The sequence below is a fragment of the Uloborus diversus genome, chromosome 2, assembly GCF_026930045.1.
Source record: "Uloborus diversus isolate 005 chromosome 2, Udiv.v.3.1, whole genome shotgun sequence".
Classification (NCBI taxonomy): domain Eukaryota; kingdom Metazoa; phylum Arthropoda; class Arachnida; order Araneae; family Uloboridae; genus Uloborus; species Uloborus diversus.
In genome coordinates this window covers 86,207,536-86,231,082 of record NC_072732.1, presented here as the reverse complement: position 1 = coordinate 86,231,082, position 23,547 = coordinate 86,207,536, and the positions used below count along the sequence as shown (strand labels likewise).

The window sequence follows — 23,547 nt, the reverse complement described above, 5'->3', positions numbered from 1 at the left end:
ATCGTTACTTGCTTTTGTTTTCTGTTTTAAGTGAAAGAATTTAAAACACATCTTTTTGACGTGATTAACTAGTATGTTGTGGCCATCACGAAACTTTCTTCTATATTTTTCTTTTTTTTTTCTGATCCCTCCCCATGCTTGACGAGGAAGCAATATTCCCAACAAAAACAAAATTACACATGCAAAAACTTGACGACCATCCCAATGTCTGAATTATTGCAAAAGCAAAGCAAAGAGCGAAAATTGAAAGTTATTTTAAAAGCCTTGCTTGAATTAATTACAAATATTTTATTTATTAGCAAACATAAGATGGCAACAGTTAAAAATTTTAAATCATTGAGATAATATTTCCGATCATTTCCATACAATTAAAATCACGAGAAATACGCAGACGACAATCTATTACGATTTATCTTTCTTATTGTTGCATTAATAAAGCTATTTTTATTCGCAAAAAAAAAAAAAAAATCAACACCTCTTGGAGCGATCGGCGTCAAAATAGAACCAAAGCCTGTTTACATATGGATTCACATATATTCCAAATTTCAACCAGAACGTAGCATTACTTTTTGAGATAGGGCACTCAAAATGGAAAAAAAGAACGGGTGATTGCGCTACCCCCTTTTTAGCTGTTGACACAAAAATAAAATCAGTTCTTATACCCACTAAGGGCTACTTGCCGATAAATTTTTCTTTCATTCCGTTCATTATTTCTTGAGATACAGCAGTCACAATTGACGACAAAAAACGTTTTATAGCTCAACCCCCGTTTGAGTTATTGACACCAAAATTGAATCAGCACCTGTTCCTGTTAATACCAACATATGGACCAAATTTTGTTTGATTCCGCCAGTTACTTCCTGAGGAATAGCAAGCCCGCGTAACTCGAAAAACGTCCCATTGCTCCACCCCCCTTGGAGGAATTCGCGCCAAAAACTAATGGGCACAAGTTCACATAGGGGCACATATGTGTACTAAATTTCGTTCGATTTCATTCGGTAGTTTTTGTTGTAGAGCGGCCACAAAAAACTGGTCACACACAGACGTGACACACATACATACACACACACACACACACACACACATACATACACACACACAGACAGACAGACATTTTCCAAAAATGGTCGAAATGGACTCAGCACACCTCAAAACGTTCGAATCCGTCAAAATTCGAAATTCGAAAATTTGCACGAATCCAATACTTTCTTCTATATATTAGATATAGAAGAAAGTAAAAATCGAGTTTCTTCCTTACCCATAAAACTAAAATAGCAATAAGTATAAAGAACAAAATAGTATTGATTTAGAAACGAAAGCACTATATTTAAGCATATACAAATTTCCAAAACATGAAATTAATCTTCTCATGTTTAAAAAGATTAATCTGTTGATACTTTTTTTTTAACATGGAGTCTAAAACCTTCTCTGTATGGCTAATGAAGTACGAAGTGATTTAAAAAAAGTATCTGCGCTCGTAATCCCCTTTATACTTGCGTTAGCTATTTTAAGAAATTTCAATCATTGTGGGCTCTTGGTGCAATTTTACCGAATTTGCGAGAGTCGTTTTGGGGTACTTTCGATGATTCTCCCCCCTTCTTTCCTTCCTTTGTTAAACGATATGATATTAATTTTCGTTACAGAGATATCGTCGCCAGATTCTGAGATACTTTTGGTCACCATAAAATGGCGCTAAACAGTTTCATCCGAAATGTTTCCAAAATAAGTTGTAAAATCTGTTGATTGTTTGAAATTGTGCGAAAAGGAAAATTAATGGAAGTTTTTGTGCTGTTTATGGATTTGCCTAATTTAGTTGCTGGATTATTTAACACAGTAAAAAAAGTCTTTTGAAAATTCTTTGATTGGCGATATTTTGTTCACATGGTGAAAGCTGAGAAACATTATGACGTAGTCTTCGGCTTCAAAAACAGCGACGTTGAAAAAACTGCCCAATGCATGCAAAAATTTTGACGATCTGCTGGTTGATTGGATAATGAGTAAGCGTTCAATCAGCATAAATAATAATAAAAACCATTAATTACATTAAAGATCCGTTTAAGTGGAAAATGATCAGCCAAATCATGTATTATTTGCCAATCTTGTGCAAAAATCTTACTTCAAGATTTGACTTGAGAAAAGCCTTGAACAGTCACGAAAAGCAAAGATAGTCAACAATACAACAATTGCCGCTATCGATAGGGAGTTGAGATGATACACTAAATACTGTATTGAGTTGAGGAAAGCCTTCAAACATGGAACTAAAAAGCTCATAACTCGTTTTTTATTCTACTTAGAAATTTCGAACAGGTGCCATCTTCAGCAGAAAAATCAGAGCTTTCGATGGACATATAATGTAAATATGTGCAAGTATTTTTTCATCCCAATATTAGAGAATTTAAACAAAAATTGTGTTTTATTGCCCCCCTAAGGGGGTTTTGCCCCCCATAACGCGACGAAAACTACCCTATGTGTTATTCTGATGCATAAGCCATAGTATTGTGAAGTTTTATGAAAATCCGTTCAGTAGTTTTTGCGTGAAAGAGTAACAAACATCCATACATCCATACATCCATACAGACAAACTTTCGCATATATAATAGTAGTAAGACTTACTGAATTTTCGGTGATTCAACAATGAAATAATGCCGTCACGTATGTTATGGCGCGAGTTTCATTGTTGAGGACGTCAGAGCGTTACTCGATCACTGAATTGGCTATTACATACATGAGGATAAGAGATAGCAAAGTTTAATTGCTCAAAATTACAGATTACTGCATACACGTGTTTCGGGGCTAAAGGAAGCTCGGGAAAAGGAACGAAAATTACAAACCAAGAACTAATGTTATCATTCAAACATGCTTAGTTTACTGATGCGAAATTTTCTTCTGTTTTATAAAAAAAACTTTTTCTAAAAATTTGGCTTCAAATTTGCAACAAACAGTTTTGACACCGAGTATAGAATATCTGTTGTTTTGGAAGGCTACAGAACATAGATTTCAATTCATAACACTGATCATAACGGACCACTTGAATCGGCTTCGAATGCCTTATATGGCTTTTTGGCCTTTACTTGGGCACCCCACTGGTCTATTGAAACAGAATTCCCAATTGTAATGAAAGGCTAGTGACGAACAGCCTGAGTTTAATGTCTTTGTTTTACTGAAATTTCTTCTTTTCAGCATTTTTCTATCGTCTATAGTTGGGTAAACTTAACTTGGCAACGTCGCAATGCTGTGATTAGGATCTGAGTAGCCTTCACGATGCTGCGTGGTTAGGTTTGTTGACTTTATAGTTGAACACATTTGTAACTTGGACAGTCATGCAAATGTCGAATTAATTCTCTTCAAACCGAAAATAGGACATTTGCAGGCAGTTAAGAGATATGTATTGCAACGTAAAGACATAAGAAAACTGAACGAGTTTCTTGAAAAATTTTCTTTTTAGCGAAAACAATCAAACAAAAATAAAACTTTTTGAATTATTGACATTTTTCTATTCTTTTTTTTTTAAATTTCGAAGCAGCAGTTTTAAAAGCATACATTCCCTATCAACAGTTATATTTAAAATTTCATGCTTTAATTAATATCATTTTCAGGATCTTCGTTTCCCTCAATTTTTTTATGTATCCGTTCCCAAATGTTTTTAGCTGATGATGAAATAGTCATTTCATTAACATGAGATTGTATGTAGTTTTAAAAAAAAATTGTTTACCCTTATTCTGATACTTTCACATAATTTTGTTGTGATTTTCACAGTTATGATATCAAAATTTACAACCGGCAGACTTGATAAACTTTTTAAAATTCTTAAAGGATTTTTTCATTGCATTCATGCATTTGCGCGTAAACTTTAATTCAGATTTTGTTTTCTTGCTCAATCAATTTTTTTTAATTACAAAATGAAGACCTTTTTTAATTTCTTTTAATAGTTTCTTTTAGTAGTTTTGCATTAATTTATGTATTAATTATACTTAATGGAGGTATATTTGAAGCTTAAAAATAGTCGGTGTAACGGCTATCCCTAATAAATGTTATTCTTTTCAAATTATTTTAAAAAGGAAACTTACTTTTTCGGTTCGAATACTCAAAAGAAGAAGAAACTCTCTCTTGATATTTCTCGGTCGACTGAAGCGGACGTTGTCGAACTATGTGCTTCTTCGTGAAAATATTCCACGTTCTAAATACAAACTCCTCCAGAGATCAGACCAAAATAACCTCCTCCCCCTCACACTCTTCCCGCCATCCAGCATCCTCCCACCCCCAATACCTGTAGGAACAACAGGAGGTAAGAGAAGCAACAAGTCTTGCGCAGGATTGCGTTGCCATGCGTCAGAGATGCATTCGAAAAGCTATTTTGACACCTTTGCGAGCTGGCTCTGTTCTGTTTCGTTTAGGATGACATAATGAAGCAACAAGAGCAACCTTTAGTCTTTATTTCAAAAGTGTGTTAACAATAGATTTTGGTAAATTTTCTTGATCAATGTCGTCTGCGTTTATTTAGGTTTTGTGTGCAAACAATATTTTTATTTCTTCTCTAAAATAAAATACTTGTTGCGACTCATGCAAAGCATTCGCGCTCAACAACAGGAAATAAATAATAATAATAATAATAATAATAATAATGTAATTTTTCAAATAACAGCTAAATGTGATTTGCTTGTTTATTTTTCGTTGATAGCGGTGAAAAAATCTTTAAATTCATGTCTTACTGATGAAGTTGAATGAAGTATTATCGAAGTCAGGACGCACCCACAAGAACACCTTTGAGAAATTATGTATATAATGCCATTTACTATGTTAAAATTAACATTTTGTTTTCTGATTTTAATGTAACAACACAACTGTGGCTTTGAATCCTGTACACAATGAGTTAAGGTTACATATTCATGGAAATTTGGACCTGAATTCAGCTGAGGAAAATTAGTCATTCAAAAACTACATTTTCTGGCCTATGGAAGGTTGAATCAAATGACCTCTCGTTATTAGCATGACGCCCCTACCAACTGAGCTAGTTGGCCTCCATTTTGGGACGCTGTACACTAAAGCAGTGCGCAATAAGGTAGCAAAATGAGTTAAAATCAATGCCTCTAAGTTCTCGAAAAAGTTTTAAACTTTTATGCTGCGATTTACCATGTTAATTTAATGCTTCGTTTTCTGATTTATCAGCAATAGAACTGTAGTTTAGAACTCTGCAACGAGTTTAGATTTTATATTCATGGAAATTTGGATCGGAAATTTGCTAAAGAAAATAAATCATTAAAACGACATTTATTGGGTCTAAAAGAGTTTGATTTCATAATTCCCTTTGTTAGCATGAAGCTCTAACCAATTGAATCAGTGGAACTCTACTTTCGAGATGCTGTACATTAAAGCGATGAATTATAAAAAACAAAACAAATCGGGTTTCTCCTCAAAAGAGACAAAACTTGTCTGATTTTTTTTCGCCGAAAGTATTGAAAAACATCTAATGCCTTACTTATTAAATTTGATAAAGAATTAAGGTAGTTATGACGTTACGATAAAGAAAAAAAAACTTTGGGAAATGATGAGCGTTTTAAATCATTAAAGTTTAAAGTTTGGTAAAAAAAAAAAAAAAAAGGAAGAAAGCATTCAAATCACACATTATATTGAACTTTGCACAATCATCTTTCAAATAGGCTATTACACAGCTCTGTAACTGCCATAGTGTTACAACATTTTGAAGTACTGATGACAAGTAAAATAGTGCTTTTTAACGAATTTCAAAAATAATTATTCTTCTAAACTACTGAAATCTGTGCGACTGTTTGTGTGTCTGTAAACCTATCTCATCCAGACTGTGAATGTCTACTTGGTCAATAGTTGGGTACAGGACATCCACGGGAAGCCATTCGCCCATTATGACCCCTCTGAGTCTTAAAGGATCATAAGCCGCGTTCACAACACACTTTTCGACCCGGTAAATCCCCGCTCTGGCTCGGCAAAAAACCGATTGAAAAATTCCCCGTTTCCACGTAAAAAGAGGTTTTCCATTGTACCAGAGAAAGCGGTTTTTACCCAGCTTTCTTAGTGGCTAGCAGACGAACTTGTTTCGCGTAATGCATTCTGGGTAATAACACCGATTTTCCTCCAGAAGCGAGCAGGAGGAGAAAGATTCCACATAAACCCCACAAATAACAAGAATGCGGTGAAAAGCAGGTTTTTTCCGGGGTCAAAAATGTCCATGGAAACGGCCCTATAGATATGAATTGAGGTTGTGGTGGCCTAATAGGTAAAGCGTAACCGAGGGGTCCTGGGTTCGATGCCAGTCGGTCAAAGATCCTCCATGATCGTTAATGGTGATTGGGACACGTTAAATACGATATGGTTCCAAAGTCCTCTAAGCGAATCAATACCTCTGGGGGTGCTGAATCAGGGATTGTTCGTCTTCTGGGCTGGATCAAAAAACAGAGCAATCTTCAACCGGTTAAACCACAAATAGTGAATGGTGCGAGGGTCCCTGAAATGTGTTATGGTATGATATAGGTATAAATTGATTAAAATACCATGAAAACCATTAACTGTGACCCTCCGCAGGCGGCAACCAAAGATTGGCGAGCGAAGTGAACAATGAGCGGAGCCTCCAAGTCAATTATGAATGATAGTTTTATTATTATTATTAAGGTGTCAAAGAGCAAGACTTCTGAATGTTTTATCGAAACCTGAGGTGGCATAGTTGAGAAAAAACATTTTTTGGCTAACTTGACGTAGAATGACTAAAAAATCACCAGAGAAATAGAGGCAGGAGATATTTTTTTGTTTTTCCCGAAACTTTTCCCATGCAACATACACAGACTCACCAGTACCCAATTTTTTCGGACAAGTTTAAAAACAAAATTGAAAATGTTTTTACGCTCCGCCCTACTCAACATGTGTGTATAAGTATACGTTTAAATTTTAATTTTTGTTATTATTATTTTATCTCCTTAGTTCAAAAGTAGGCTAAATCTGAAAAAGAAAAAGAACAAAAAAGGTTGGTTTGATGCCAAGAGACAGTTCAGTTTATTCGCGTCTCAAGAGTTTCCAATATATTCTCGCCAAAGAAGTAAATCCCATAAGGCGGGATCAGTTTTAGCAAAAATTTCTCCCAAGACAAACGCATTTCGTTTAACTTGACATTCCTAACCTTCTTCCAAATTGGCACTGTAGCACTTTTAGGCAAGGAAAGAATCGAGGATAACCTGAGAAGTGGGGAAAATGCTGTCAGAGACACAGTAGTTAGAAGCATTTTTCTGTTTTTTACTAAGTAATGTTTGTAGTTCTTGAACTCATTCTGTCTTTTAAACAATTCTTTGTCTCCTTGGGTTAATTTTTTCAAACAAACTTCAAGAACGGTGATACATTTATCTATCGATCCATTCTTTACCTCCATCACCGTCGGTCGTATCGGTGAATGAAATTTAATTTTTAATTTAAATATGTATAATACGATTATAAGCATAAATAACCAGCATTTTATTTAAAAAATTAATGAGCTGAAATAGCCTCCAACTTGGTATTTCTTAGCGTTAGGCAATCACTATAAAAAAAAAGTAGTTCATTTCCAACTACTAACAAGTAGAAAAACTGTAGTTTCAACTAATAGTTAAATACATTTTTTCTGGGAATAGTACCAAATACAGAGTTAGTATTATCAACTAATATTTAACTATTCTCCAAAAGACTACTCATCAAATACTGTCGAGCCTGCATTTTGGAATATCGGTTAAAAGAATATTCCGCTTAATGTAATGAATTTTCAATGTATCATACCGTTGTAATGTGATTTTGCATGTCCCAGATAAGAGATTTTCCCTCTTAATTTAATAAATTTCCCTCTTTCCCCTCCCCCCCCCCCCCTTCCCCTTCCAGATTTCAACCAGAACGTAGCATTACTTCTTGAGATAGGGTACTCACAATGGAAAAAAAGAACGGGCGATTGCGCTACCCCCTTTTTAGCTGTTGACACCAAAATAAAATCAGCTCTCATACCCACTAAGGGCTACTTGCAGATAAATTTTTCTTTCATTCCGTTCATTATTTCTTGAGATACAGCAGTCACAATTGACGACAAAAAACGTTCTATAGCTCAACCCCCGTTTGAGTTATTGACACCAAAATTGAATCAGCACCTGTTCCTGTTAATGGCAACATATGGACCAAATTTTGTTTGATTCCGCCAGTTACTTCCTGAGGAATAGCAAGCACGCGTAACTCAAAAAACGTCCCATTGCTCCACCCCCCTTAGAGGAATTCGCGCCAAAAACCAATGGGCACAAGTTCACATAGGGGCACATATGTGTACCAAATTTCGTTCGATTTCATGCGGTAGTTTTTGCTGTAGAGCGGCCACAAAAAACTGGTCACACACAGACGTGACACACATACATACACACACACATACATACATACACACATACATACACACACACACACGCACAGACAGACAGACATTTTCCAAAAATAGTCGAAATGAACTCAGCACACCTCAAAACGTTCGAATCCGTCAAAATTCGAAATTCGAAAATTTGCACGAATCCAATACTTTCTTCTATATATTAGATATAGAAGAAAGTAAAAATGTAAAAACTAGGAAGATATTTTTACTTTCTTCTATATCTAATATATAGAAAAAAGTATTGGATTCGTGCAAATTTTCGAATTTCGAATTTTGACGGATTCGAACGTTTTGAGGTGTGCTGAGTCCATTTCGACCATTTTTGGAAAATGTCTGTCTGTGTGTGTGTGTGTGTATGTGTGTGTGTATGTGTGTGTGTGTGTCACGTCTGTGTGTGACCAGTTTTTTGTGGCCGCTCTACAACAAAAACTACCGCATGAAATCGAACGAAATTTAGTACACTTATGTGCCCCTATGTGAACTTGTGCCCATTAGTTTTTGGCGCGAATTCCTCCAAGGGGGGTGGAGCAATGGGACGTTTTTCGAGTTACGCGTGCTTGCTATTCCTCAGGAAGTAACTGGCGGAATCAAAGAAAATTTGGTCCATATGTTGGTATTAACAGGAACAGGTGCTGATTCAATTTTGGTGTCAATAACTCAAACGGGGGTTGAGCTATAGAACGTTTTTTGTCGTCAATTGTGACTGCTGTATCTCAAGAAATAATGAACGGAATGAAAGAAAAATTTATCGGCAAGTAGCCCTTAGTGGGTATAAGAACTGATTTTATTTTTGTGTCAACAGCTAAAAAGCGGGTAGCGCAATCACCCGTTCTTTTTTTCCATTTTGAGTGCCCTATCTCAAGAAGTTATGCTACGTTCTGGTTGAAATTTGGAATATATGTGAATCCATACGTAAACAGGCTTTGGTTCAATTTTGACGCCAATCGCTCCAAGAGGTGTTGATTTTTTTTTTTTTTTTTTTGCGAATAAAAATAGCTTTATTAATGCAACAATAAGAAAGATAAATCGTAATAGATTGTCGTCTGCGTATTTCTCGTGATTTTAATTGTATGGAAATGATCGGAAATATTATCTCAATGATTTAAAATTTTTAACTGTTGCCATCTTATGTTTGTTAACAAATAAAATATTTGTAATTAATTCAAGCAAGGCTTTTAAAATAACTTTCAATTTTCGCTCATTGCTTTGCTTTTGCAATAATTCAGACATTGGGATAGTCGTCAAGTTTTTGCATGTGTAATTTTGTTTTTGTTGGGAATATTGCTTCCTCGTCAAGCATGGGGAGGGATCAGAAAAAAAAAAGAAAAATATAGAAGAAAGTTTCGTGATGGCCACAACATACTAGTTAAAAACGGATCCAATTTCTAAAAGTTGTTAGTTGCACAAAAATGAAAAAAGTAATAAGGAAATAAATAAATAAATAAATATAATAATAATTAAATGAAATAATAAATAAATGAAAGAAAGAAATATATAAAAGAATAAATAAATAAAAGAATAAATAAATAAATGATAATCATTAGAATCGGTATCTAGGGGAATGTGGGATATAGTGAAATAGTTAAGATAACTTACTTTTCTCAAAAGTATCAAATTGGAAATTTGTTCTGAAAATTACGGAACATAAAGGAAGAAAAATATATTTTATTACTACAAAACTGGCATTGAAACGATATTTTTTTTTTTTGCAGTAAATTTGTGCCTCAGAAAAAAGGTGGAAATTTTTCATCTTTTTTTTCTCTATGGAACAAAGTGAAAAATGAAATATTTTCAATTCGATCATTAAAGATTTTTTCATGAAATAAATGGGAGAAAAATAAAAGAATGAACGAATAAAAGGAAAGAAAATGAAAGAATAAACAAAAATAAATAAATGAGTGAATAAAATAGCGAACTAATAAGAAAATAAGTGAATGAATGATATATACATATATATATATACATATCTATATATATATATATATATATATATATATATATATATATATATATATATATATATATATATATATATATATATATATATATATATATATATATATATATATATCATTGTGGTCTTGCTCCTTCTCATCTGTTCTCATCTGCCCATGGACCCCAGGCTACATTGACCCAATGCTTATGGCACATGGCCCCCAGGCCTTTTAGTCGCAATAATGTCCATATAGCCCCCTTAGCATCATATCCTTCACTATTTTGAATTAGTGTTAGTTTTTAGTTTTTATAACGTTTATCAGACAGTTCTATTATTTTAATCATCGTGTACTTTTAGTGTATTATATTTTGTAGCATTAACTAATCTTTTGTGATTCAAATAATAGTATTGTTTAATAGACTAACACACCGTGAAATTAAAAGTTAAATTCTATAGTCTAATATCTATTCAGTCAATCTGTTAAACAATTTCATGTGATTTTATTTTCTCCTATCCTGTTTGGTTAAACACTACTGTTCATCTGTAACAATTATCATTCAAGTTAACTGTAGCAATCTGTTGTAACAGTTCATTAGAACGTTTTGGAACTGTTATTATTCTTATTTATCGTAATGCTTTCGTCCTACCCGTCGTGGTACAACCCCATTCTCATATATTTTCAGTAAACCTTCAAAATTTTAAATAAATCTCTCCTCAGAGAACCGTTTAAATCCTAACCATGACAAGAAACGAGAGTCTCTGGGGTGAATGTATATCTGCTCCTTTCATCACAAAAGATAAATGTAAATAAATAAAACAGAAAAAGTTAGCACTTCTCCAGGAAGTTTATGTTCTAATTTGGGAAATTTCCGTGGGGAAAATTAATAAACGACACAGTTTTATTTCTTAGTATCTACAGGGCCGACGAGAGGCCATGCCAGCCTAATCGGAAACTATTGGTCCGTCCCTTGAGGGGGCCTGGGGCAAAATCGGAGGAGTATACACTTGGAAATTTTATGGTTGGAGGGGGCTCGGCGCACAGAGGAGTATTTGTACCAAAATACCTGGTCAAAAGTCGAAAATGGAAAGTAAGGTCAATCTTACTAAAGTATCGGTTTTCAAACACCTGAATAGTTGCTACATCGTATTCCTTCTTATAAAGTTTCTCAACGAACAATAAGGCTCATACCGACCCTCCAAACTCAGTCGTGTGTGTGTGTGTGTGTGTGTGTTGTTGAATCTGTACTACTGTGTTCTTGGAAACTGTATTTGTTCTACTCATTCTACCCGCTGTGTCAGTCGCTTTTCTTGGAATTAAAGAATAACACTTTTACAGATGGAAGCCGAAGTTATTTACTTTACTAAGAAATGCATTTTATGTGCCTTTTAGTTGAGGAAAAATCTTTTTTGTGTTGTTTTAAACAACTATAAATAAGTCATTTGATTTTCGGTAAAATTTTCAAATTGAAAGCTTTTTGTTTGTGTTCCGAGGGCTTCCGGGTTTTTGTTCAACCACCAAAAATCAGTTTAGGGTTTCCTCAAAATAGCTGTAAAAGAAATTTTACCCCCTTTTCCCCCATCGTGCTTAAAGCAGGTTTAAACTTACTGGTATACATTTTTTAATTTTCTACTGGTTTTGCACACGTTCTCGTTTCTTCTCAGAATCTTCACGAAAGTTAAAATAAATGACTAAAGAATCATTATACGACTTAATACAAAAATTTTCACCCAAGAAAATGGATGAGAAAAAATTATATTTTTAGAAACACTTCTCAAAAACTATCAAATATCCAGTGAACGAGTTTGATCTATAAATCAATCATTTTAGATCAAACTTCAAACAAATATTGACTGCTGTTACAATGCAAATAAACCTGCACAATTTGGAACACTTTGTTTCAGAAAAAGTGATCTTGATATGTGAATGTGCACTATTCCGTGTTCTGAATATGCTCCGTCAGAAGGAAAATGTTTCAAAAGTGTTCCGAAGGTGTTCTGGATACTGAAACCTCGCGTGCCAACACCCGAGTCCAGACAACAGGTGGTTCGTCAAAACATTTGAAAGCATATTTGGTCACATTTGGGCACACTTGTAAAATCATTGCTTTCTTTTCTGCAACGAGGATGGCTAGATAAAGATTGGTTGGTTGTATTATATACTGTATGTATACACTATTTTAAAAAATACTGTTATTTTTACTCGCAAATTTTGTTACATTTTTTCAATTCCCTCACTCATAAACTTATCTAAAAGAACTTTGTGCTACGAAATTGTAACGTATTTCATCACTTGGGACAAATTCCGCGAAGCTACGCACGAAGTATTAGTAAACATTGATGTCGAGCCAGAATTTTCATCTTTAACTGTTTTGGTCTGTGTTGAAATATTCTTGATGAAAGTTACTTATTTGCATTACTATTCATTACATTATGCTTAAGCATTTGAAAATTAACTTAGCACTTGCAGATCTTTTGAGCTCCATATTTTGCGTACATTATGCGTTAGCATTTGTACATTAAGCACTTGTACATCTCTGAGCATTCACATTTTGTTCTAAATAAACTTTTATTCATGATACTGTTTAAGTTGTAGAAGGGATCTAATTAACTAAATTTAAAAATTATACAATTGTAATTCTGATGCTTGACCATCGATTATGCTTGGAACAAGGATCCCTAACCTTTATTATTATTTGTTACACTTTATAAATTTATGAAATTTGAGTCTCACAATTTAAATTTAACACAAATGCATAGTAAATCAAAAAAATGATGTTTGAATTTCTAATCTGAGCTCGAAATATATGCAAGAAGTTTATATAAGCTATCTTGGTCTGATTTCTGAAACTACTAAAGCTTATATAGGCTTTTGTATAAATATACGTATGTGTCTCAGTACACATATGGGGCCTGGAATTGTTCAAAAATAAGACTGGGAAACAAAAGGTTTAAAACCACTGGTTTAGAAGATAATTCTGAGAAATTTATCTTTTTTTGTCTTATTTTAAATCAATTTTTCAATTTGCTGTTCCTCATGTTAATAAAAAAATTTATGTTTTGAAAAATGACCATGTCCTATTTATAAAAAAATTTACCGTTTGATGAACCAAAATTAAAAAAACATATGAAGAAAATTTTGACGAAAAAAAGTAATTATTGGATAAGTAATTGGATGCAATCTATTTAACACTATAAGAGAGAAGCTCTGGGGGGCCAGTCTACTTCCAGCAATGTATGTATGTAAATTTTAAAATGTGTATCCATGTCAAATAGGTTAATTAAAAAAATATTTTATTTTACGACAAGATGTGTTTAATAAACTGCAAAGTTCAGAGGTTCTAAGTGCTGCAGTTTAAAATGTAAATTAAATACGTATTTTAATTTTTAGCAGCATTAGGGAACTTTGAGACAATTTTTAACAAGAAGTTCCATCTAGAACTAAACGAGCGTACTTTCCCGTATACGCATACGAATTTTTAGTAGCTGATCAATATTCTCAAAAATAGCTAAAATCGCAAATTGTTTCAAACATATTTTTTTAAATATTTCAAGCTGATTTCTAGGAATAAAATATTCCTCACTCCTCTAAAAAATTAGATGCCTAAAAAAATAAAAAAATACACGAACAAATAAAATAGCGGCACCTTTTAAACAAAGCAGCTAATGCACTTTTTCCATTAAAAAAAAAATTCATTAACAGAGTCAAAACGTAAAAATAATAATTAAAATTAATAAGCTTATTAAAATAAATACATCATATCAAAAAAAAGAAAAAAGTTTCTTTTTCCCCTGTTGCCAAAAATATTTTTTTAATGAATTAATGCACTTACCAAAGTAAATAAAAACAATAAAATGTCAACTTAAAAAAGTAATTTTAATTGTCAAAAAAAAAAAAAAAAAAATGGTCTGCGCATATCTTTATGTAGAAACATAAATGACTTCGAGTTTACCCGCCGAAAATTGAATACCTAAATTAAAACTTTAGCGTGAAAATAAAAACAAGTCATATTAACAATAATTATTTCACAGTTAAAACCATAGATTCGGAGTCGGAGTCAGAGTCAATCTCATTTTGAGATAAAGGAGTCGGAGTCGAATATTTAAGAATCGGAGTCAGTCATTTGTCCTCCATGTATAAATTTTTGCCAAAGCTACGAAGTCAGTGTCGAAGTCGGGGAGTCGGAGTCCGACTAATTGTCGGGCACAGGAGTCGGAGTCGGATACCCCTAAATTCTCGGAGTCGGAGTCTAGAGTTTGTCGTCAAGAGCTACTTCCAACACAATTTGTTTGAAGTAAATTCAATTCCGCTTTCAGGTACGGAATCTACATTGACTTTCAGTTTCCCCGTAGGTGCTAATGCTAAGGGATTTGAACTGTTCAAAATTAAACAGAAAATTGTTCAAATCAAAAAGATATTTCATATACAAGTTTTTCACCAAAAGCTTTTTCTTACAAAGTCTGTTTGAAGCAAAGTCGCCTCACAGTTCGGAATTGCCTTGAATTTCCCCGTAGGCGCTAATGTTAAGTTTTTTTGAACTGTTCAAAATTGAACAAAAATAGTTCAAATCAAAAAATGAAATATAGGAATGAGGTGTCCTGGCCGAGATCTTTAGAACAAAAAAAAATTGTTCGAGTCGGACTATTCACTCAAAAGTTATTAGTGGGGGACAGACTGACAGACATTTTTTCCCCATCTCAATACCATACTTTCCAATTTTTAATTTTACGATATTTATTTAATTATTTTCTTTATTTTTGACCTTTTTTTTGTTTTTTGTAATATTTTCAAGGTGCAGTAAGCCTTCTTTCATGCTTTTTTTCGTCTTTCTCCGACTTTTACTTGGAAAGTAGGGTTAAAAAGTACTCTGTTTTTCAAAGTATAACTAAGCCAGTTTGACCAGGAATTTCTGTGAACTCGTGTTTTTATTTAAAGAAAATCGTATTATTGAAAAAATTCAACTGAAACTCTTTAAATTGAAGTGGCACATTCAACTCAAACAGAATTCGATCGAATCCAATACGATTGTATCTACCAATAGCGAAGTCAAAAATTTGCACTGCCTCATCCATTTGAAATTTTTCAATACGCTACTGGTAGATAAAATTCCATCGAAATGAACATAATCGAGTTGAATATGCCATTAAGAGAAAGCAAGTTACGTTGAATAACTTTTAATCAACCTAATAATCGGATTTTCACAAAATTTTATTCCAGAAGTAATTTTTCCGAAAAATCATACTGAAATAACAAATTAGAAACAGTACCTAGTGAAATATTTGTCGCTCAATTTGTCACCAAGTGGTCGTCCATTCATAACATCATTTCAGGGGAAAATTCAACTCTAACATAACTGATGATTCGATTCGAACGAATTCTATCCACCAAAAGTGCAGCCAGAAATTTCTTTACTCCACCCAGAAGAAAATCTCTCGCTACGTGACTGGTAGATATAGTTCGATCAAATCGAACATAATCAAGAAAAATATGCTTCTTAGTCGTCATTGAAAATAACACCGATTTGGCTCAAAAAAAGAAAAAGTGTAAACGCTTCTTTTGGAACCTCTGTGCACAACCAAAAAGAGAGGTGCACAACCAGACTCCACTCAGTCTACATACAAAATTTTAACTTATTACGGCGTACAGTTTTTTAGTTATGCGAGGTACATGAAAACCAGGGGTGAATTGGTTCTTGCAATATGACTGATAACTTTATTCGAAAGAATGAAGAGGAATAAACATAGAAAAAATGTATACTTTCTTCATTAAATAAAGATTCGCCGAAACTCTGCCAGCTGGCTAAGTTATTTCAGGCAATCGAGTTGTCACAGTTAATTTAGTTGTCTTCCAGCAACTTATCATCGCTTATTACCTAAACAGACGCTAAGAAATATTTTTTAGCGTTTTTGCACTCCGGCAGGAAAGTGTTTGAGAAGATTATAGAAAGAGTACTTGGATACAGAACATCATAAAATCTGTCCGCAACGAAATTTATGCTGATTCATGACTCAGTTTTTGTGTTGCCTGGAATTTCTTGGCATATCTATAAAAGCTTGCTCAGTTCTTGGATGCTTTTGAATCTCGGAAAAAGGCAATAGCTGGTTTTCCGGTTGTTTCAATAATGTTATTAAATTTATTTCGTATATTTTCTAAGAAAAAGGAAATTTTCAGAAATTATTATGCGATTGTAAGAACCCACATTAAATTTAATCAATTTTTGATGATTCAGAGGGAGGGGGGGGGGGCACATATGAACATGGGGAACCTGGCATGTTTTAGTACCTTCAAGCAAAAAATCTTGAAATTTTTTAAGTAATGACAGTACCAGTCAGTGGCGGATCCAGCCGATTGTTTTGGAAGGGGCCATCCGAAATTTTTGAACAAACTTCCCAGGGCCGAATTTAGCTCCATGCCACCCCTAGGCAAATTTGAAATCTGCCACCCCTGCCCCCTTCTATAAAAGAAGCAAACTATCTTTGACTCAAAAAAACCTAAAAAAGTATTCCCAGAATCAAAATGTCAAACTTATGAAGAAATGATGGCGTTTCACATTCTGAGGCGCCCCGATGAAATCATCACAGTGTTCTCTCAAAAAAATTTTTATTCGGCAAATTTTGCTGATGATTAGGCAAATACAATGATTGAAAAACATTTGACTTTCATAAGATGTGTCAAAGTAATCATTATTAAATTACAAGAAAAAATTGTCTCTGAGGAAAATGAAAGAATGCTAAGATTTTACTTTCAAGAATAACAATTTAATTAAAAAAATGTGTTTTATAATAGCAAATTTGCCGCCCCTGAAAAGTTTGCCCGCCCTAGGCAGCTGCCTACTCTGCCTATTGGGAAATTGGGCCCTGATAACTACCAGAAATTTTATTAAAATGAAGTTTTAAAAACTCAATTTTCGGGGTATCGAGACATTAGGTGAGGGGGTGGATTTAGGAATCTCCCTCAAAAATGTTTCAAGATTTAAATTTCGAAGTAATTTTTGAAAATTAGGAAACTAAAAACGCATTTTGTCCATTTTTGATGATGTACGGAGAAAGGTCAGGTTTTGGGCGCTGGCCCCAAAATACTTTTTGAAAATAAAGCTTAGAAACCAAAAGATTCTGTCATTATACATTGAGAAGTTTGAAGTGGAGGGGTGCTCTTCTAGCTCTTCAGCTGTCCAGCCTAAAAATGCACCTTTAGGTAATGTTTGCATACATTAAATTAAGTGTGAAGGTGCTTAGAATCCTTCCTTCCTGGAAATATTTTGCCTTCGAGGCTCTAAAAATTCGATTTTTAACTACATTTATACATATTTTAGAAAGGGATGTAAGATTCGTTAGCTCCTCCAAAAAACCTCCTTCCTCATCACGATATAAACTAGGGAGGCAGGGGGTCCTATCAAAACTCGTTTGTAATTGAAGTTCCAAAAAAATTCATTTAAGTTGCTTTTAAGCAAGTTAAGTGATAAGGACTGGATAAGCTAGTTTCCGTTGACATTTTTTTCCAAATAAAAGACTTAAAATGCAATTTTTTTGCTACATATCAAATCATTTTGTGAAAGGGCGTGGGAAAAGGGGGTTCTCCTCCTAGTTTCGAAATTAAATCCATAAAAAATAAAATTTAGACTCTCTTTGGTCTTGTGTATACTCTGAAGAACCGCAGCATTTAGAGATCGTCCAAGTGTCTGTAGTTGGAATCCAGAAATGATGTAAAAGATGGAGAAAAATTTTGGAAATAAAAGTTTTGTTTTGAGGACAGGGATATAATTTATCTCGAAATTAAGACCTACACTTCTTTTTCAGTAAAATACATGTGTTAAATTTTGTTATCTTCTCAAAAAAATTTTTTCTTTTTTTTCCCTAAAAAAAAAAAAATTCCTACAATCACAAGGCTTTGGGAGGGGCCATGGCCCCCATGTCCCTCCTCTAGATCCGCCCCTGGTACCAGTTCTAACTCTTTGGCCGAACTTGTGGAGCAAGGAGTCATTTTATGTATCTGTGGTGTCTAGGAGGTACTCAGCAGCATTTGAGGGCGGGGGGGGGGGTGTCACTGCGCTTGGGAGGGGTGAACAAACCAGCAGTTAGGTGTATTTCACAACTCTAGAAAGAAAAGGGAAAAGAACTTAGATGGTTCGGGTTTTTCAAACTCCTTTACTTTCGAAGCAGCAGAGTTTATTGATTCAATTGATTGGTGTACCGGTGCTGCTTTAGAGCCATCTTTACAAATGCATCCTAAGAACAAAATATGAAAGAAATGAAAGACGAATAATAGTTTCCTGAGCTAGTTTTCGAAAAATTTCCGTGACGCACGTGAATTGAATAACGTGCTTAAGTGATATCTGAGTCTGCAGTGAAAATTAGGGATTAGACTGTAATAGATGGATAGGATAAATACAGTGAAACTCCTGTAATACGGACACTAACAGGACAAAACATTTTGTCCGCAGTAGAGGGGTGTCTGCAGGACAGGGGTTTAATAATTTTATTTACCAAAGAATCAGGGAATTGAATAGTGTCCGCATAGGAGGGTGTCCACATTTGAAGGGTGTCCGTTAGGAGGGGTTTTACTGCATGTGCCAAACTTAGAACCAAACAGGAGACAAAAAAGAAATGTATTGTATGTCTTAAATGAATCAAGTGAATATCTTTGGTGCAAAGAGTTTCGAAAGGCATAGACATGATTTAATGATTAATTATTTACAGCCTAAAGAATTAACCTTTAATATTAAATAATATTTCAAAATATATAAGCGAAAATTTGTCGAGGAGATAAACATGAAAGAACCATACACAATAGCTCTAAGTAAACGAAAGGATTCTAAAGTTATATAAAGAAAATACATTTTTCATGCCTAAACAGAGATAAAATTGTTATAGAGCACACATGACATAAATTAGTTATGCGATGTGCCATTTAGTTCATATTTCCTTCTAGGATGGCGCTCATGCTCATGCACTAAATAAAGTGGATCGAATGACACGACACAAAGTCGTTCTACCGGATGTTGTCCCCATGAGCAACGTGGACTTTAAATATTCAGTTCTTTGGCAGATCTATATCAGGTAGATCGAAATGGTGGATAGGAGCATTCTTTAGATTCTGTTCCAATTAATTAGGAAAATGTTCTCTGTTTAGGCACCCGGCCAAACAGGAGTTTGATCCAGGAGAAACAACTCCAGTAACTTTGCTTTAAGAATTAAACTGGTTTTATGTAGTTGAAAAAATAAATGATGAAAACAAATTTATGAATTTTCTTATAAGAGCCATTACTCCCTTAAAAATTCCTAGGGAGTCCAGTTGCCAGCGCCTGTGAAAACCAGCAGGAGAGACAAAAAAACATGTCGCAATATTGTGTAATTATTTTAAGGTAAAAATAATTTGGATTGAGATAGTTTTGAAATAAACCAGTTTGCATTTTTTTGAAAAATTGGTTATTCAAATTCGAATTAAATTTTGTTATATTTCCCATTTTATGACTAAGTGCAAGAGTTAATATAACTTACTGTTTTCAAAATGACAAATTGGTTTTTTTTTTTTCTTTTTCTTTTCAACTACAATGCATACTTTTATTGAAGTATTACTTTTTATTTTTGGTAGTAAAATTGTACCTTTAAAAAAAGAGTAGGTATATTTTTTCCCCTTTACTTTTTTTTCATGGGGCAAAGCATTTTTTTTTAATCACACACGTTTAAAAAATTAATTTTTCTGCTGCTGATATTTTCGCAGCATTATTTTATACTAAATTTCTTCCGTTGTTTTAGTCATCACTTTTACTGTTTAGGAGAGAAAAAAAAATACTATGCGAGAAAAATAAAATGAGAACGTTGGAGAGCGCACAAAATAGAATGATAAACAAGAAAAGATGGAGGGAGGTTAGTCACAGAAAATTTGTTTATGTTCCTTGATTTGGGAGCGTGAAATCCTGCAAACGTTTTTGCCAGCAGGACTCAATTTTTAAAAGTGGAGTGAAGTTCATGAAGCATGTGTTGGGGTGCAAACAGGACCGACATTTCAAATTTTTCGAGGGGATGACTCAAGTATTACAGTACATTTACAAGTAGCTATTACAGTAGCGTCTCTACGAGGGTCGGTGGGGGCGGTCCGCCCCAGGCAAACATCTTTTTCGGGGATTATAAACAAAATGTATTTAATTATGAAAAATATAAAAATATTACTTCAGTTCTAAAAAGTGTTTTGAACTATTTTAAGTTATTTTAATCTATCAAACGTTATATATTTTGTAATTAATGATAAGTTGCGTTGGGTAATTATAGTTTCATTTCAATGTATTTAAACGAATTAAATTTTTGTTACACTACACAGTTAAGAATGAGTTGTTTCTGAAAATTGTATGAACTTCATTTTTACGTACAAACGTGGGTCCTCAGGGACCCACTTTATCAGATTTATCTGAGCATCTGAAACCAAGAAACCAACAACTGGGAGGTGTCAGAGGATGTCAAATGAGACAGTGAGAAGCAAAGTGATGTAAATGCTAAAAATAAGAAATTTGTAGTTGACCAGTATAAATAGTACCTCTCCTCTTCTTCTGGGGCAAGAGATGGAAATAGTAGCCCTGGTAGGTGCTAATACTCCAGCATGATTTAGAAAAAATTCTTCACCGAAAGCCTACCTAGGATATGAACTTTAAACGCGTTTTACTCGAAACTAGTGCGCAGCGAAGGGAGGGTTTTGGGGTGAAAACACCCCTTGAGGCATTAGTTTTAACATAAATGAAAATTCTAATACAGTAGTTTATGCGTATGAATTATCTGCATATGAGTTATGCTGTTTGATCAAAAAACCCTTTCAGAAGGCATTTTTGATCACTTCCCCCAGAAGGTATTTCTAGCTGTGCTAGTGCTCGAAACTTTAAAATATCCACTTACATCCCTTTGCTTTACACTGTCTCAAATGTCAAATGTTTACGTACAACATTAAAAGTTTTTTTTTTCTTTTGTTTTTGTTGGGAACGAGAAGGGGGAGGCACTACAAATGAACGCCCGGATAACATCCGTGATAGGTACACCCCTGCATGTTACATGAAAAACAACAAACCCAGATACATAGAAATTGATTTTCTAGTACCAGGGATCCCCTAAATGACGAGTCTGGTTGCAAGATGAAGTTTACTGCATCCATATTGGATAGATAGGGCTGCCCCAAACATAAATTTTTGGGAGGTGTGAAGTAGTTCATTTTCCAAATAGAACTACAAACTTAACCGAATAATGAAATACAAGCAAACACACATACCTACATCTTAGTGAGAAGAGACATTAGAAATCATTAAAAAAATAAATTAATCATAAATTAAATTTAAAAAAATGTTTGCCGTAAAAACACACGATAGGAGTGAAACTTTTATCTTCTCTTTATTTATTTATTTATTTATTTATTTTACATTCTGAACTGTAACTTCACTTTCACGTTTTCTCTCACGCCACGTTCATGTTTTTATACTCCTGACGTTGGCATATTTACAACAAAATTGTACATTTTAATGAAAAAAATATATTTTAAACAGAGAGAAAACTAAAAAATACTCGAAATCATCTTGATTAATTGCTACCAATAAAAAATAACAGTAATTATAAAGTTCATTTGTTAGTTAACAAACAAATTTCAAGGATAAACTTAAGCAATGTGGATTATGCTTTCAAACATTTGATTGAATCAAAGAAATCTTCGAAAACCCGCATTAGTTGAAAAGTTTTGCCCAAAACCCACAAATGCATGCTTACTTAAGTTCAACCTTGAAATCAATTCGTTAAATTTATAACCCAAACTATTATAATTTGTCATTATTATTTACTATTTTTGGCAACAAAGAAAAAGCGGAAGAATTCTAACATTTTGTTTCCTACTATTTTTCATTGTTTTTGGCAACAGTTAAAAAACATCTACGTCACTTCCGTCCCACAAAAAATTGCGGAGCAGAATTTCACCGTCCTCGCATGAGAAATTTCACCTCAAAATGCAATATCATCTCCAAGTTGGCAGATCCGTCGGTCAAAACTTGCTGAAAGAGGTAAAACTTTAGGAGGTCACAGTGACCTCCTATCGGAGCGCCCCTGAGTTCTTGAGTATGCGCTAAAGAAGCGAAGATATTAACTCTTCTTTAAACCCATGCTAGGAAATCTCGCAAAATATCGAAATTCATGCCCGTCCGCGTGCTAAATATAATAATGGCAGCTGAACTCACCGGGTTCCGGTAATGCAGTCCGGGCTCGCATTCGGCCGTACTCAGCAATCTGGACACGATACTCATGTTTGCAGTGAAGGATGTAATTCAGGCGAACGCCCCGGTGAATATGCGGGGGCAGTGACCCCCCTCTTTTCCGCGGGTGGCGCCCTCACAATGCACACATTCTTCACCGACTTTGTTCATCGTCTGCCAAGAAGAGACGGAAAAAGAAAGCTCGCCCCAACTTCATGGTTCCGGCGTCTGTCTCCCGGGCGTGAAAATTGATGACATACCCGCAGTGGATTTGACTGAAGTGATTTTATTGGAGACGAAAAAAGTAGAATCGCGGGAACAGGCCCGGATCTGTGTACCCGCAGACCCAGCTCGACGGGGGGGGGGGGCACATTCTTAAAGCCCCCCCCCAGCGAATTTTTCCCCAACAATCAGGAATTGCTTCTTATCTTCATTTGACCAAACTTGATGTTGCTCTGATTTTTCAGATTATCACACAACGGGGCTGTTTTTTATATTTTTTAGAGAGCGAAATTTTTGTTGTCCTAATTACAAATCATCAGCAGTTTGATTTTATTCTTTATTTTTTTCAGGGATTAACTCATGCAGACTTTACATTAAAAAGGGAGGGAGGGTGTTAATTTACGCTGCAACTTAAAATGCAAATATTCATCTAAATACAAAATGTCAAGATTATTAGTTCCCATCATTTAAGATTGATAGGAAACAAAAATTCATAACGTTATACACTCATACACTGTAAATAATCTTTACGATAAGTGTACTGGTGGATATGGGCGATAAAATCTTTCACTTAATTCCAGCATCCTTATAATCATTTCTTTTAATATTTATATGCCTCGTATTACCTATTCTAGAAAACCACTAGTCATAATATGACGGGTGCAAATTTTTTAGTCATTTCCATTCCATTCCATTTTTAGAAACGAGAAACCCAACGAGTACGGTACTATCGCAATTCCTGATTGCGAAAACATAATTTGAATTCAAGATGTCAAAATTTA

The 23,547-nt window shown here is 34.2% G+C and overlaps 1 protein-coding gene across 2 annotated transcripts in view; it reads right to left on the bottom strand.

Annotated features, from left to right (window-relative positions):
- Positions 1-22,725, bottom strand: part of LOC129235271 (galectin-6-like) — a 50,164-nt gene extending 27,439 nt beyond the window's left edge. Inside the window, exon 1 of one of the 2 annotated variants that reach the window (XM_054868985.1) lies at positions 22,529-22,725. In XM_054868985.1, coding sequence (XP_054724960.1) covers positions 22,529-22,594 — 66 coding nt within the window. In that variant the 5' untranslated portion in view covers positions 22,595-22,725. Of the gene's footprint in view, positions 1-4,067; positions 4,226-22,528 lie in introns of those variants that run through there. The other variant, XM_054868986.1, reaches the window with a different exon arrangement.
- Positions 22,726-23,547: the final 822 nt, after the last annotated feature.